At 33.4% G+C, this 16,497-nt stretch overlaps 1 protein-coding gene across 5 annotated transcripts; it reads left to right on the forward strand.

Moving 5' to 3' along the window:
• The first annotated feature begins 890 nt into the window (after positions 1–890).
• LOC110024368 lies at positions 891–16,385 on the forward strand. 5 transcript variants are annotated; one of them, XR_002293989.1, is made up of 10 exons: positions 891–1,052; positions 2,408–2,498; positions 3,173–3,299; positions 3,455–3,568; positions 3,982–4,174; positions 7,775–7,820; positions 10,542–10,617; positions 11,387–11,612; positions 15,217–15,348; positions 16,134–16,385. XR_002293989.1 is itself a non-coding variant. In XM_020724292.1 (9 exons), exons 2-8 carry the CDS (start codon positions 2,442–2,444, stop codon positions 11,590–11,592), a joined length of 819 nt encoding a protein of 272 aa, XP_020579951.1. In that variant the 5' UTR covers positions 1,341–1,439; positions 2,408–2,441; the 3' UTR covers positions 11,593–11,612; positions 12,362–12,636. The 5 variants fall into 5 exon arrangements, 2 of the variants coding, with proteins under 2 accessions (XP_020579951.1, XP_020579952.1); XR_002293988.1 differs by lacking the exon at positions 891–1,052 and adding an exon at positions 1,341–1,439; XR_002293990.1 differs by lacking the exon at positions 891–1,052 and adding an exon at positions 1,341–1,439 and having other exon boundaries at positions 15,292–15,348.
• Positions 16,386–16,497: the final 112 nt, after the last annotated feature.

The raw sequence follows: 16,497 nt of genomic DNA on the forward strand, positions 1-16,497 counted from the left end.
AATCTTATATTTTTACATATGTGCCGTCTAAAGTTTGATATTTAATAGTGATATTTTTTATGTAATTAAAAAAAGTTAATTATATAAATTTAAAATCTAAAGTTTAAATGCTAGATATGTAAAGAAATAAGAACCTGACGATATGTATACAATGAGAAAAATATTACATCTGGACTCCAGACATAGAGCTACATTAGGAATCCACTGATATGCTGACACGTGGATTCAAGAAAAAGCGCGTGGTTTTCAGTGATCCGGCCCTGTAATACAAGAGAATATCCCTCCTGTGTTATTTCACGTTATTCATGTGTTATTGTGACGGCCCTGTAATACAAGAGAATATCCCTCCTGTGTTATTCCACGTTATTCATGTGTTATTATGGCGGCATTGATATAATTATTGTGTTATTATAACACCGAGAATATTCCCAGAACACAATAACACATGAATACCACCACAATTACACCTGAATAATGCGAAATAACACTGGAGGAATATTCCTCTGCACTAAAATGATTTTTTTTATTTTTCTGTCATCTCCAAGTGTCCGCATATCAGTGGACTCCGAACATAGCTCTACGTCTACGTTCGGAGTCCTGATGTAATATATTTCCGAATACAATGGCCTATTAATAAATTTTTTGGAAGATTTGCATACATTCCAATCCATTCATATGCATTTACATATCTAACACCTAAGATTTAATTACCTTTTTTATGTATGAAATTACTTATTCCTTTAAAAAGTTAAACTAGTGATATTTTTGTAGCGTTATAAAAGATTTGTTCGGTAGAAATGTAAAATAATAAATTTTGGATGTTAGATATATAAATACATAACAGTTTGGTGGTATGTATATATATATATTTGAATCTTAAACACTGGAAGACCGTCGTGAAAACCCTCGAAAAGAAAGCCGCCATGGGAACTCGCTGGAAAAGCCATCGATAGGACGACAGCTGCGGTTGAAGAAGAAGCGGAGTTCGCGAGGCTTGTGAAGTTAAATTGAATCCGTCCAATCTCCGCATTTTACTAAATCAAGGATTTGAGGTATAACGATGGAGAAAAGGGATCGAATTTTATGTAGGATTTAATGTTGTCATTTTTGTTTTTTTAGCTGGATTTAGCATAATTCCTGCTCAAATCCTGCTACCGAACATTCATTCATAGTGTTTGAAGTTTTTATCGACGTTCTATGCCAATTAATCTCTCTTTATATGCGTCATTAAGTTTCATCTCAATCCTTCAAGTAGCATCCCAATTATCATCCATTAATTTCACTATCGGCTTATCCCCGCTGGAGAATACTTTTGTCCGTTGGATAAAAGCCATCGATAGGACGACAGCTGCGGTTGAAGAAGAAGCGGAGTTCGCGAGGCTTGTGAAGTTAAATTGAATCCGTCCAATCTCCGCATTTTACTAAATCAAGGATTTGAGGTATAACGATGGAGAAAAGGGATCGAATTTTATGTAGGATTTAATGTTGTCATTTTTGTTTTTTTAGCTGGATTTAGCATAATTCCTGCTCAAATCCTGCTACCGAACATTCATTCATAGTGTTTGAAGTTTTTATGGACGTTCTATGCCAATTAATCTCTCTTTATCCGTAGATTGAGTTCATATGGGTCATTAAGTTTCATCTCAATCCTTCAAGTAGCATCCCAATTATCATCCATTAATTTCACTTTCGGCTTATCCCTGCTGGAGAATACTTTTGTCCGTTGGATGCCCTAATCCAGTAGCCCTCCCACATCGCCCCGACGCCTCCTGCTTCCGATTTCGCACGCGGCATTAATCTCTCTTTATATGCGTCATTAAGTTTCATCTCAATCCTTCAAGTAGCATCCCAATTATCATCCATTAATTTCACTTTCGGCTTATCCCTGCTGGAGAATACTTTTGTCCGTTGGATGCCCTAATCCAGTAGCCCTCCCACATCGCCCCGACGCCTCCTGCTTCCGATTTCGCACGCGGCGGCACGCCTTCCTCATTCTCCCTGCCACGCCGAGTTCATCGCATTCAGTTTTGGTTCCATTAGTTAATTTCAAGTGATGGTGTGGTATTAAAGCGACAATTAGTTGATCAATCACTCCACAGATGATATTATGTTATATTTTCAGCTTTTAATGGCTAGAACTTAGAAGCTTGATGCCAAATTAGTAAGTCTCATTCAGTTTTTTAAAATTCCGTTAAAATTTACCTTATTCATTTTTTAGAATCTCAGCTTAACAGTGGCTATGCAATGCAAGAAATGCAAGCAAAATCAATTAGATTGATTACAATTTCATGAGATTTTAGGCTTTTCTTTTCTAGTGTTTTCATGTATATCATTCGTTACATATGGAATTGTTTTTTTGCATGGTTTATCTTTTTCATGACTCTTGTTTTTATGGTGTTTTCATTAGCTGAGTTGAAATTAGTTGATTTGCATGGATGTAAATGGATCTCACTACTTTCAAGTTGGACATAGATGAGCTTGTGGATGACTTCACTCGGGTACAGTTCCCTGGTTTTCATTTTACCATCTTACCTTTCTTGAGGTTGATAAACTTTTGAGTTATTTGGGGCATATACATTCATACCACTCAATTCCTATGTATTTACATACCTAACACTTAAACATTACTTTTTTACATTTATGCCACTGAAATCTTTCATATAACATAAGTAATACCACCATTTTAACTTTTAAAATGTGTAACACACCTTTTCATGCATAGAAATTGAACTTTTAAAATGTGTAACACACCTTTTCATGCATAGTTGAGTTGGGAGCATGTAAAAATTGAAGTGTAGGTGTTAGAAATGTCAATACATAGGGTGGTCTTTATGTAAATCTTCCTATGTTTGTTTTGAAGGAATGTGAGGGAATTTAAATGCATTTACTTTACAATTTCATATTGATTGATAAAAAGGTATTACTATTCGGGAAATGTTGATCAATTTATTTTTTCATTTTACATTTTCTACCCAACTTTGTACAAAAAGGGAAGAAAATTTCATTTGTTCATCATTGAGACTCATGCTCTGTCACATTAAACAAAAACTTAATTCAATTTAATCGTTGTTCTATTGCCATTTTTTTTCCTCTCAATTTCTTCAAGTGAAATAGAGCCTTTATGAAATTCATTTGAAAAGTAGCTCTCTTTTTTTTTTTTTTCCACTGGCAGGAAAACTCAACTGAGTTGACAGACTTTAAAAGGGTGTGGTTTGCTAAGAAGTTCTCTTATATTTACGAAGCAAGTCCAAGAACTAACTCTGTCTTTTTTATGCAATCCCTGTTCGCACATTCCATTGGTTCGTTCTGATGCTTCTGAAACTTTTTTTTCCTAATTGCCGTCAGCCAAGCCTTAGAACGTTAGATTGAATATATATACTCTTAACAAAAATTTATCGGTTCTGAAATTTTGATATTAAACAAATCTCTAATGACAACTAAGCTGTGCATTCAGGTCATATGAGCTCATCAACTTCTCTATTTCAGAGATTAGGAGGGCTATACTGTCTCTATTGTCTATATGAGACTCAACCATACAAACCTCGTGTCAAGATTTATTTGTGTTTAGGTATCAAGTGGTTTTTAATCGGTGATTATTGATATTTGACTCTCTTATTTTACCTCTAAATATTCATTCTCCCTTCATACTACTTATTTTATACTTTGGTTTTTTCTTTGTGGCATTTACATACATACCACCCAATTCCTATGTATTTACATAACTAACACCTAAACTTCTCTTTTTACAGTCATACGACTTTAATCTTTCATATCACATAAAAAATACTACTATTTAAATTTTAAAAAGTGAAATACATTTTTTTATGCATAGCAAAGGTGGTATATATGTAAAAATTAAAGTTTAGGTGTTACATATGTAAATGTATAGGAAATGAGTGGTGTTTATGTAAATCTTCCTTTTCTTCTTTTATTTTTTTTCTTATGTAAATCTTCCTTTTCTTCTTTTATTTTTTTTCTTAGGAGAGCTAAAGAGGCTCAAATTGTTGGTTGTTGATGCTAAAGAAAATGGAATTCGAGTCGTACCTGCTCTTGTTAAAAAGATGCTTACTGAGAACATGTTTCTATTTGGTTCTTCTGACAGTGGTTCGACCACACAAGGGGCTGATGCTGCTAAAAAGTTGCAGGAGAAAAACTTTCAAATCGCATATGAGAAGTAAAATCTTGTTTTTGGTTCTATCATTTATATTAGAATATTTTAATGGCTAGTAATAATCATTTTTTAATTCTGATTATTCTGAGTTATTTGCTTTGATTCCTTTTTTTTTTCTATTATATTCAGTTTTAATTTTTTTCCTTTCTATTATATTCTATGTTTAATTTTTTTTTTTTTTCAGTTGATCCTGTAATGGGTATATATACCCCTCTTTGTATCAATAAGATGTATTCTAGTTATATTCCAACATGGTATCAGAGTCATGGTCCTAACTTAGGCTGCTGAGAAACTTCTTGCTCCATTGGTCTATTTAGATATGCTTTCTCCCACCAAGAACAGTTGCTCTGTTGTTTGCTTCCTCTAGAGTTTCCAACAACTTATCCCAGTGGCTTCTTTGTCTTCTTTTGGCAATTCCAGCAACTAATCCCAATTATGTCGTTGATCCCAACAACTTCTTCGTTTTCTCCTGATGATTCCTCTAGCGATTCCTTTGGCAATGTAAGCACATGATTCCTCTATCCGCTTACTCTGGCGATTCCTCTAACAATATAAGCACCTGCTTTCTTCCCAGTCATCAGATAATCCTCCAAAATCGCCGGTTTGGCCTCCCTGCGCCAAGTGACTTCCTCCCAACTACCGGAACGCCTTCCTAAGAGCTCAGTCTTCCTTTGAATTCACTAGATTTCCTTTGTTCTGCTCGCCAGTGCTTATATTTCAGTCGGTTAAGGGTTTAGTCAAACTAAAAGTTCTCCTCGGGGACAGGACAACCATATCTATACTGGAATCTTTCAATGTCCCATCAACCCAACTTTTAGTTTGGTTCAGTTGGGATTATGGTAAACTTCTCAACAAAATGGGGTTGTCGAGAGAAAAAATCAACCTCTCATCGACGTCACTTTCTTCATTATATTTCACTATAATGTCCCAAAATGTTTATGGATTGATGTCATTTTTACCACCAATTATCTCATAAATAGAGTCCCTCAAAAAATTCACAACTTTCATATCTTTTTATCCATCTTGAGATCGTTCTTTCCTAACAATCATGTCTTCTCCAATTTAGACCCCAAAATTTTTGGGCGGCACAACTTTTGTTTAGAACACAGCCCCAACTTGGAGTAAAGTTGATCCCAAGTCCATAGAATGTGTCTTTCTAGGACACTCTGCCACTCAAAAGGGCAGTGTCTTGACCGTACCATAAATAAGATCTATATGAGTGTTGATGTCTCCTATTTTGAAAATGTTCTCTACTTTCCTAACTCGACCTCACATGAGGGGGAGCTAGAGTTCTTGGACACCGTTTCTTCATCTACTCCTGTGGATGTTTCCCTCACGTCACCTATCATCGATGAATATTTGGTTCCTTTTGTTCTACCCATATCTTCTACCACTAAAGAGCCATCTATCCCTTTGATTCCACCTACACACTCAATCTTCGTGTCTGCACTCGACGAACTTGTTCTGATGTACCTACAGGAGCTCGTTAATCCCTTGCTGGACCTTGAATCCTCTCCATACGACATCCCCAGGACTGCTCCGACTCAAAATTAGGAAGTCAATTCCCTAGTAAGGTACGCAACCAGACATGTTCTCTCTATCCTATGACAAACTATGTCTCCTTTCTCAAATTATGGTCAACTACATAGCATTTGCTATGAACCTGACAAATCATCAACTTCCATTTACTATGGAAGTTGCTTTAGCATACCCAGCCTAGAAAGTTGTTGTCATAGAGGAGATAAATGCCCTTAAGCGAACCATATTTGGGACATTGTTGATCTTCCTCAAAGCAAAAAAATAGTGGGTTGCAGGTGAATTTTTAGCATGAAGTTTAAATCTGATGGATCATTTGAACGAAACAAGGCACAATTGGTTGCCAAAGGTACTCATAGACCGACAAAGTTGACTACGAGGAGACATTTTGCTTCAGTGGCTAAATTAAACATCAATCGAGTTCTCTTATCCCTGACAATGAATCGGGATTGGCCCTTAGTCTAGCTTGATGTCAAAAATGTGTTCCATAACAGTGATGTTATAGAAGAGATTTACATGGTCCGTCTTCTAGGCTTTGACTCCCCAGCCTCTCAGGGGCAAGTATGTAGACTGCGAAAGTCCCTCTATGGACTTAAGTAATCACCACGAGCATGGTTAGGGAAGTTCACAAAGCTGGTGGTAGGCCACAAATTCACTTAGGCTCAGTCAGACCACACTCTTCTTTTGACAATTTTCTAGTAACCAGGTAGCTATTCTTATTGTTTATGTCGATGATATTGTTCTCACAGAAAATGATCAACTAGCATTGGAATCTCTGAAAGACATTCTTGCTACCTCCTTTGAGATAAAGGACTTGGGATCTCTCCGGTACTTCTTAGGCATGGAAGTTATTTGATCATATCAGGGCATTTGTCTGTCTTAGCGGAAGTATGTCATTGGTTTTTTTACAGAGAACAATCTTCTTTTATGCAAACCAGTAGCTATTTCGATGGATCCAAATGTAAAACGTTTTGTTCTTCCACTACAAGGTATTTAAGTTTCCCCACAAGGCGTCGATAGAAATTCAATTCATGCATGACCCCGATGAGCACCATTTACAAGCTGTTCATCAGATTTTCCACTATTTAAAAGACACATCGGGCTCAGGTTTGTATTTTTCCTCGCCACACTTCTCGCAATATTGTTATTTTCACAAATGTTGATTGGGTTGGATCCGTCCATGATCGACGATCTATTTTGGGGTACTGCTCATTTGTGTGGGGAATACTGGTCACGTGGAAAAATAAAAAACAGTCTGTAGTTGCCTGAAGTAGTGCTGAAGCAGAATTTCAATCCATGTCACTAGGATTTTGTGAGGTTCTCTGGTTACGCATTATGCTCCGAGAACTGCGCATGTCAGTCATCTTTCCCCTACAGTTGTTTTTTGATAACAAGACAACCATTAACATTACTCACAATCCGGTGCAGCATGATCGCACCAAGCACGTTGAGATTGACCGATACTTCATCAAGGAAAAACTCATGATCGCACCAAGCACGTTGAGATTGACCGACACTTCATCAAGGAAAAACTCGTGTTCGTGGAAATTTTCGTTCTGTTTGTGTCATTCAGTAGCCAACTGACAGATATCCTCACAAAGAGCCTTCCTCGGACACTATTCCATAATTTAAAGTCCATGTTGAACATGACTACATCTATGCTTCAACTTGAGTGGGGGGGGGGGGGGGGGGTATTAGAATATTTTAATTGCTATAATTCTAATTATTATGAGTTATTTCCTTTCATTTACTTCATTTTTATATTATATTCAATTATGTTTATTTCCCTTTCTATTATATCCTAAGTTTAATTTTGTTACTTTTTAGTTGATCCTGAAATTGATATATATACCCTTTTTTCTATTAATAAGATGTATCCTGGTTCTATTTCAATAATTTATATTTTCCTTGAAGAAATTTGCGTATGGTTGATGAAAAAAGGTAAATTAGATGCAACTGCTTATTAGTCCAGTTTTTTTGCATCCTGTAGTATTGAATTCAATTTATTTTAGTATGAATTTAGTAATTTAACATTCAGATTCTAATTATTTGTTTGATTGGTTTCAGATTATTGTCTAACACTGAGATTGATGACTATGTTCATATGAACCTTGTAAGTATTGTTTACTATAATAAATTTAAGGGCCATTTACGTACATACCACATAATTCCTATGTATTTATATCTCTAACACCTAAACTTTCATATTTACATGCATATCACTCAAATCTTTAACATCACAGGAAAAATATCACCATCACTATCTTTTTTTTAAAGTCAAATACACTTTTTCATGCATAGGATTATGACACCAAGGTGTTATAATTGTAATATCAAAATATTAGTGTTAGATATGTAAATACATTTGAATTTTTTTGTATGTATGTAAAGTCTCTTAAATTCAATTTTTCATGTTTCCCCTACCATATACTCATTGAATTTTTCATACAGCATGATTCAGGATTAGTTTTCCCATGACTACTAATATGATGGCACTCCTACTCTCATGCAAAAAAAAAAAAAAAATGATGATTCACGGGTTGCTATTTACCAAATATACGATAAATTAACTTTCTTTAAATAATACATGCATTATTCAAGTTCTAGTCCATTTGATAATGAAATGCTTGCAAATTACTTTTCATAGAAATCAGATTTTTGACGTGGTGTTTTTGTTGACCAAATACTGTTTAATTTTCTTTTGATTTCCCTTGAAGATATTGTGATAAATTGAAAAATTTCATATGTAAACCTAGTGGCCGGATCAACTTTTCTTTTTCTTTCTATGCATTTAGTGACATGAAAGAGATGCAAAAAACGGTTGTTAAACCATATAATTCTTTTGGTACTGGATTTGCATTTTTTACTGGATTGTAACCCATATCTCTTGCTTTCACAGGTTAATATTATACCAAATTGCACTTGTTATAGAGGACGTACGGTTAACATAATCTCTGATTCTAGTACATAAGCAATTTTTTTTATTTTTATATTCGTCTGAGATTTACGACCCTTATTGCTTGCTCTCGTCGCTTGGTATTATGGCAGATTCCACTTGTAGAAAAGGACACATGATCATGAAGGGATCTTTTATTTGAGGTTCAAGTTTAAAAAAATATAGTATACAAATACTTTATTGATATGAATTTATAAAGTTATATAGAAAACAAATTATTATAAGAATAAAATTTATTTGAGTAAATTGTCAAATAGTTCCTTGACTATTTACATTGTCCATTTTAGTCCCTAAGTTTATAAAAATGTCAAATTAGTCATCCTACTGTTTTAATATGGGCTGAAATAGTACTGAGAAATGATTATTTTAGACCTGTTAAAAGATCTTAGGGACTAAATTGACTTTTTTTATAGATTATGGCGACTAAAATGACTCCCTACAAAGAATCAAAAGGACCATTTTGACATTTTTCTCTAATTTTTTTAGATTCTTATGATGTACTTATCTTAAATACAAACTATTATAGTTAAGCCATGGAATATAGCGAGTGACAATCCTTTAGAAAGTTTGAAAGTACATGGTAAGAAATGAATTCATTAGGTTTGCTATCACAAAGATAATTTTGATCGGCTAAACTTGTGGACATCTTTCTTTGTTGCCTGTAGAGTTGGTTCAATAGTTATGTCTCTACAAAAAAGAATTCAATAAGAGCATGATCATTATCAACATTATCTTCCTAACGTGAAAACTTGCAATTTAATATGTTGTGAAACAATTGTGAAATAGTGCTGCAAGCCTTGTTTTTGAGCTTCGATCTTGTTCAAGGGTGTAAAACATTGACCCAACACGCCAAATCAACAAACTTGAATTGAAAAATCATGATTCAGATTGTGAATCCTAACACATTTTTGGGTGGGCTTTGGGTTGTTTTGCCAGCCCAAAATTGATCGAAACTGACCTGCTAAACCAACATTGACCCGAAATTTATTCGCCACCCCGAAATTGACACATGAATAACATGAAATTGACTGGAATAACTATTCCAGCTCATGTTAAATATGTTATACAAGTCAGTTTTGGGTAAGCAGGTTGAAAGTGGGTCGGGTTTAAGTTGTATTTTCAGACTCGTTTAACATTTGGGTCTGGTTCGGGTCAAGTCAGTTTCTTGTCGGACCCAAATTTGACCCACAAACCCGATTTAACACCACCTAATTGTAAAAGTTTGTAAAATTTCAATCACAATAATACATCACTTGCAAACCGTAGCATCACAAATAATTTAAGACTCGACATTAGCCTGTTATAATTAGCTCAACTTTTGAAATTAGTTTTTTTTACACTTATTTCATTTTTCAGTCTTGGGTGCCTACTTTGGCTATTCTCCTTGGTATATTTTAACATATGGAGTTTCTTCAAAGATTATCTTTGTAGGAATCTTAGGTCGGTTCGAGCTTGCATAGAGTTCTTCGTAAGAGGTACCCAAAATCTCTGACCGAAGATGGTTGTGTTTTTAATGTTAGTCCTTAACATGTTTATAAATTACTCTATATACTGTCAACTTATTGCCTAGGTGATATATGGTATTCTTATTTTGTAGATTCAGATTACGGTATTATAATTCAAACATTCTTGCCTGAAACCATGTGCATTTTTTTCCACGGATCATTGAAACTCTGTACTTTATCTATGGTTCCCTTTGCTTAAAGCATTCAACTTTAGGAAATGATGTTTTTTATTGACTTCATTTTGATTCAAATTTTCTTGCACGCTGAAGATTATTAGTCTAATTAATTTAGTAAATGCACATGCACTTTTTGACTGCAATTCCTGACTGCAATTCCTTTTTTTTTTTTGGCTGATTTTACCCCATCATAATAGGGCGTGGAGCTTGGTCTAGAATCATTTAAGAAAATGTCAACAGATTATGTGAAAGCTAAGGAAGAAGCTATTAAAGGTGTCCTTTTAAACTTATTCTTTCGCCTCCCTTGTATTTTTGAACATTTTTTTTCTCTGAGAACGTTGTTATAATGAAGGCTTTAAGTTGTAAACCTTTCATTGTAAGAATTATTATGTTACTATAGTCTTATTTTGTGATATGGATTTATTTTTAAACCTTCCATTTAGTATAATATTGAAGTTGACGCTCAATGAATTAGGTAAACTTTATGTGGCATTAGGTAATTGTGATGTTCAATGAATCTATTTATTAGTTATGTTCATGTTTATTTTCTCGAATCTCGAGACTTTTAAGTGATTTCATCAATTGTGTTGATAAAATGATTTGTTCTTCACTATAAGATTCAGCAATTTTTATTGAGGACCTTATATTTTAAATAGGTATTCTTAGGATGAATTTTACGATATTGATCGAGTTTATTTTTAGAATGAAGAGAATTATCTTTGCATTATTTGTGATATTTTTTGTTCAAGTGCTCGGCTCGAATATCTTTTACAACATTTGATCAAGCCTTAAATTTTTTTTTTTTTTAATTTTTGTGGCGAGAAACAACTCTTTCACAAGATGTGCTATACGACAATATTGTAAGAGAATTATTCTTAATTTTCCTATAACGTTGATACCTTCTTAGTGATATAACCATCATAATCTGTGATTCAAGAAATCTATAATTTTTAAGGATTTTACCTGCCTTGGAAACTAGATGGTTGTATCTTCATGTTTATAACTCTCATTCGCTTCTGTGCTGCTTTTCCTGTGTCAACAGAAGCTAGCAAATCCATCAGCGTGGAGGACATAAAACACATAGCAGAAAATGCTAGTTTAGCAAGCGACGCGGTTGATAAACTGGTGAAAGAATGGGATTCTCAAAAGGAAATATTTTACAAGCAGACTGGTCTTGGTAACTGCCGTGCAATAGTGACAGTTGATGATGAGGGTTTCGCCGAGGTGGAACGCTTGTTAGATGAGTGAAGATATCTTCCAAAATTCAGGTTTTTTTCAACTACTTCCTGCCCAAAATTTTAAATTTGTTTGGGTTTTCTTTTGTTTTTTATTTTCTAGTTTTATTTTATTTTATTTTTGTTCATATTTTGATTTGAAACAAAACATATTTGGTATGAATGATTAAGATATGGTTATTTTACTATTGTCAAAATTATTTTTAGTCATTTTTAAAAATTAAAAAAAAATATTAAAAACATGTTAAACAAACATGTTTTGAAAAACAAAAACAAATATCAAAATTTATCCCGAATAAAACCATTAGTTATGTTCTCTTTCTATTTCGTGCACATAATAGGTTTCTGTCTTTGCTTGATGGTTTGATGGCCATTGTTAGGCTAAGTGCTGTATTGTTATAGAGAAATTATTTTTTTTTGGGAGAGTTTGATTGCGGAAGCGTAAATTTGATGTATTTAGGATTTATTCTTAGGATTTTGAGAACAAGTTTATGGTTTTACCTACAAGTTTATGGTTTTAGTTTGGTTAAATTATAAGTCAGGGTTTAGGGTTTATGCTTTGCCCCTAGCTTGATACTATAAATTATATTTTTTAAGAAAATAAATTTATTAGATTTATTTTTTAATTTGATGCAGTTAAAAATACATTATATCTATTTACTTTTTAAACATCATAGTGGAAATTATATTAAAAAACAAATGAATTTAGTAGATTTTATTGTTAATTTGGTTATGGCGCGTGTTTTTTATGTGAGCTTTATATCTGTATTTTCAAATTTCAGATCTTTTGTGCATGCAACTCTTCCATCACTTGCCAAAACTGACCATCTTCAATTTAGGCCCAATATAGAAGCAACATCTTTGTTCACAGGACTCATATTATCATTTAGAGATGGTGATAAAGAAAGAGTAGAGAAAAGCAGGGAAAAGGACAAAGATCTTCCTATACACATCAGGAAAAGGCCTAATTTTCATTAGGGGTATTTACACGTATACCACGCAATGCCTATGTATTTACATAACTAACGCCTAAACTTTATTTTTTTACACCTATTCCACCCAAATCTTTCATATCCCTTGAGAAATGCCACCAGTTTAACTTTTAAAAGGTGAAATACACCTTTTTATGAGGTAAGGTGGCATGTTTGTAATAATTGAAGCTTAGCTGTTAGATATGTGAATACATAAGAATTGAGTGGTATGTTTGTAAATCTTCCTTCATTGTTTAATCAATTAGCAGAGTGAATTAGAATTCTTGACTATTGGTGTTTCTCTTTTACTCAGTTGAAGGATCCAAAATTTTATCTTTTTTATTGGGAATGGTGAGCGATAAATAATAAAAGTATGTATAACTCGAACCACTTTGGAGAATCAAAATTCTCCAAATTCTAGGCCACGGGCTCTTTCAAAAAATTCCTTTACTTAAGTTTGCATCAAGTCATATTCTAAGGGGTTATTTGGCTGCAAGAAATATTTATTATTAATAGGATTTAGTAAATCTGTAAACTCACAAATTTACTGAAGTCATGGATTTAGTAAATCCACGATTTAGGCCGAATCACAGGCAAAATTGGATTCAGTAAATCAGTAAATCCACCAAACTCCTCCCATCTTGCCATTTGGCTGGATTTAGTAAATCCGGTGATAAATACTATTAAAAGCCTTTACCAAACAGCCGTTAATGAGAAAAAGGACAATTTTTTTTTCAATGATCGGTTTAATCTACCACATTTTCCTCTAGTAGCATCGCCCTCAAAAATCATCCATCATTGATAGATTTATTATTATTATTTATTTATTTTTTATTTTTTATTTTGTCAGTATGAGATTTGAGGATCATTACTCAGAAGGAGAAGCATTGTTTGAGTGGCACTTAGTAGTTGTGATGACATGAATGCTGACTTACACATCTTTGGCTCCTCATCACATATGTAATTTGACTCCTTTTAAAGGGAAGTCAGCAGACACACACATGTTACTTGCCTTCTAGAATAAAATAATATAAAGGGGCATTTACATTCATATAACACACAATTCTTATGTATTTACATAGCTAACACTACTTTCATCTTTACTTACATATCACTCGAATTAATATCTCATAAAAAATGCCACTCACTTTCTAAGAGTGCTAGATTTGTGACACCAAAGTGTCATAAATGTAAATATTAAATTTAGGTGTTAGATGTGGAAATACTTTAGAATTGTCTGATTTGTATGTAAATTTCCCTAGTATAAATGGATTTTTTCCTTACTATTCTTACCGTTATATAAGGTCTTTATGGCCTTAATTCCAGCTATAGATGCTATGTTGAGTTTGTCATCCCAATATTATCCTTAGTAAAAAAAAACTTTTAGTTTTATTAACAAACGTTGATGCCATCACTCCCTATTGCTTTCCAAATTTTATATCGAAAGCTTTTGGCTTTTGGCTTTTTTTTGGTCTGGAAGGGTTTTCGGTTTTCATTTAGTGAATCATGGTTGTAAAAGTCGGATTGGACTCCATGATTGAACCGTGCGGTACTGTGAACAGATCCTTAAACTGGTTGTTTTTCGATTATAATTTGCAGGGATTTGGGCTCATGTGAAAATTAAGGATAGAACAACTCGACTCTTAAAAGTAGGAATACATGAACCAGTTTGAGTAGATTGCATTGGAGAGATGGTGCAGATTGTAATTGAACCTCCATTTAAATCCCAAATAAATATTTAAACCTTGAGCATTACTGTCCAAAGTTCAATTGCCCAATCCAGTTCTCAAAACCTTGAAAGAACTTAAAACCTCATTTAATTTATCTTCGAAGATTTACATACACACCACTCAATTCCTACGTATTTACATATCTAACACCCTAACTTCAATTTTAGATATATGCCACTTTACCCATGCATTGGTATTTTTGATAAGATATGAAAAATTTGGGCAGCGTAAATGTAAAAGCCAAGTTTTAGCTGTTAGATATATAAATACTTAAGAATTGAATGGTATACATGTAAATCTTTATTTTATTTTGCAAAACCTCCAAAAGCCATCCGAAATTTCGGCCCCATTATTGTCTTCTTTGTCCTTTTCACATTCTAGTGCTTCTATTCTACTAGCAGCAAAACTTGACCAGCTAGCTTCTTATCAAAGTCAAAAAAAATCCAACTTGTTTAGTCCTGCCCGTCACTGCTCCTATTCCTTGAAGGGTCAAATATACCACAAAGGTCTGCTGCGCCTTTTATGAGCACAAATACTGTACAAAATTAATTCCTATGGATTTACATATCTAACACCTAGACTTTACTTTTTTACATTTATACCCCCTAAATCCTTCACATCACATCAAAAAGACTTTTGAAAAGTGAAATACACCTTTTTCATGAATAGGTAAGGTGGGGGCATATATGTAAAGATAGAAGCTTAGTTGTTAGATATGTAAATTCATTAGAATTGAGTGGTATGCATGCAAAAAAAAAAAAAAAAAAAAATTCTAGATTGTTTTTTTATAGATGTCAAAGAAAATTTGATTACGAAAACTCTGCTAAAAAGACTTCATTTTGATTCTTAAAAGCATAAATAGATGTATGTGACTCATCTTCTTCCACCCAGCAGCCTGAAATCTCTCTTCCTTTTGTTCTGTGTTCTCTGACACAGAATAAAGAAGAATGAAGAGGAGAATTCTGCTGACATTCTTCCTCTGGTTTATGATCCTTGCACTCTTTGTAACAGCGAGCGCAGGGGCTCTGGCTCATGTGAAGGAACATGAGAATGTTATTCATCCACAAGGTATGGCTTTTTTTACAGAGATTATTTTATTTAATTTGTTTTCAGATTTGCGCAATGAAAGCCTTGGACTGATATATTGAGCTATTCTTAAAGCTAATGCAGTTTCATGAGAATTATTTTGATACAAATTAGTTTAATTGCATAATAGCACCCGAAACATTGCAATTTACAAACTAACATTCATGTTATATTTTTGAACTATCAAATCGATGTATTTACATGTGCCATGATCAAAACATATATATATGCATGATGAATTAAAGGAAAAAATTTTAGGGGCATTTACATATATACCGCACAATTCCTACATATTTAATTTTCAAAAACCTAAACTTTTGTATTCACATGGGTGGCACTAAAATCTTTAAGCTCACATCGAAGGTACCGTCATAACTAATTTTTTAAAAGTCAAATACACCTTTCATACATAGATTTATAACAATAAAAATGTTATAAATGTAAATATAAAACTTCAGGTGTCAAATCTGTAAATTTATAAGAATTGTATGGTATGCATGTAAATTTCCCCATATTTTATAATGGCTAATCTTATGTTTATGGGGCATTCAAATGCATTTACATCTTTAACACAAAGTTTAGTTTTTTACATTTATACCACCCAAATCTTTCATATCATATAAAAAATACTACATTTTTAACTTCTAAAAAGTGACATGCACACTTTTATGCATGGTAAAGGCTGTGTAAATATATATAAAATTTAAGTTTTAGGTAATGGTTTATATGTAAATCTTCCTAATTTCATTTTTACTTGTTTGGTGAAGGCTGCAGGTGTTGCTGGTTCTTTCTGAAGCCAACAATCAGGTGTGGGAAGGTCGTTTGTGGCCAGGAATCCTGCTAAGGTCTGCAAATTTGACTTGAAGAAGATCATAATAAATGAAAAGGAGCCAACTTGGAGCCTTAATAATTAACAAATGTGGACTTGTTGAAATTGTTACTCTACCATTTCTTAATAAAATGAAAGTTTTCTGATTTCAAACATGAATTATGGGACTAAAATGGTCCATATAAATAGGAGCGCATATTATGTCAGGATTCCGAAGGTAAAGTTACGTACGGATTTCAATAATCGTTGTGTTATAAGAATATCCTGTTGTGTTACTGAAATATTACATTATTTGTAAAAAA

The sequence above is a fragment of the Phalaenopsis equestris genome, unplaced genomic scaffold, assembly GCF_001263595.1.
Source record: "Phalaenopsis equestris unplaced genomic scaffold, ASM126359v1 Scaffold000255, whole genome shotgun sequence".
Taxonomy (NCBI): Eukaryota; Viridiplantae; Streptophyta; class Magnoliopsida; order Asparagales; family Orchidaceae; genus Phalaenopsis; species Phalaenopsis equestris.

What these genes read in the sequence shown, in the direction of transcription:
- LOC110024368 (XM_020724292.1), top strand. Translation starts at nt 2,442, where the DNA reads ATGGATCTCACTACTTTCAAGTTGGACATAGATGAGCTTGTGGATGAC. An exon ending in ACTATGTTCATATGAACCTT is followed by an intron (nt 7,821 to 10,541) that starts GTAAGTATTGTT and finishes CCATCATAATAG; the next exon opens with GGCGTGGAGCTTGGTCTAGA. An exon ending in TAAGGAAGAAGCTATTAAAG is followed by an intron (nt 10,618 to 11,386) that starts GTGTCCTTTTAA and finishes CTGTGTCAACAG; the next exon opens with AAGCTAGCAAATCCATCAGC.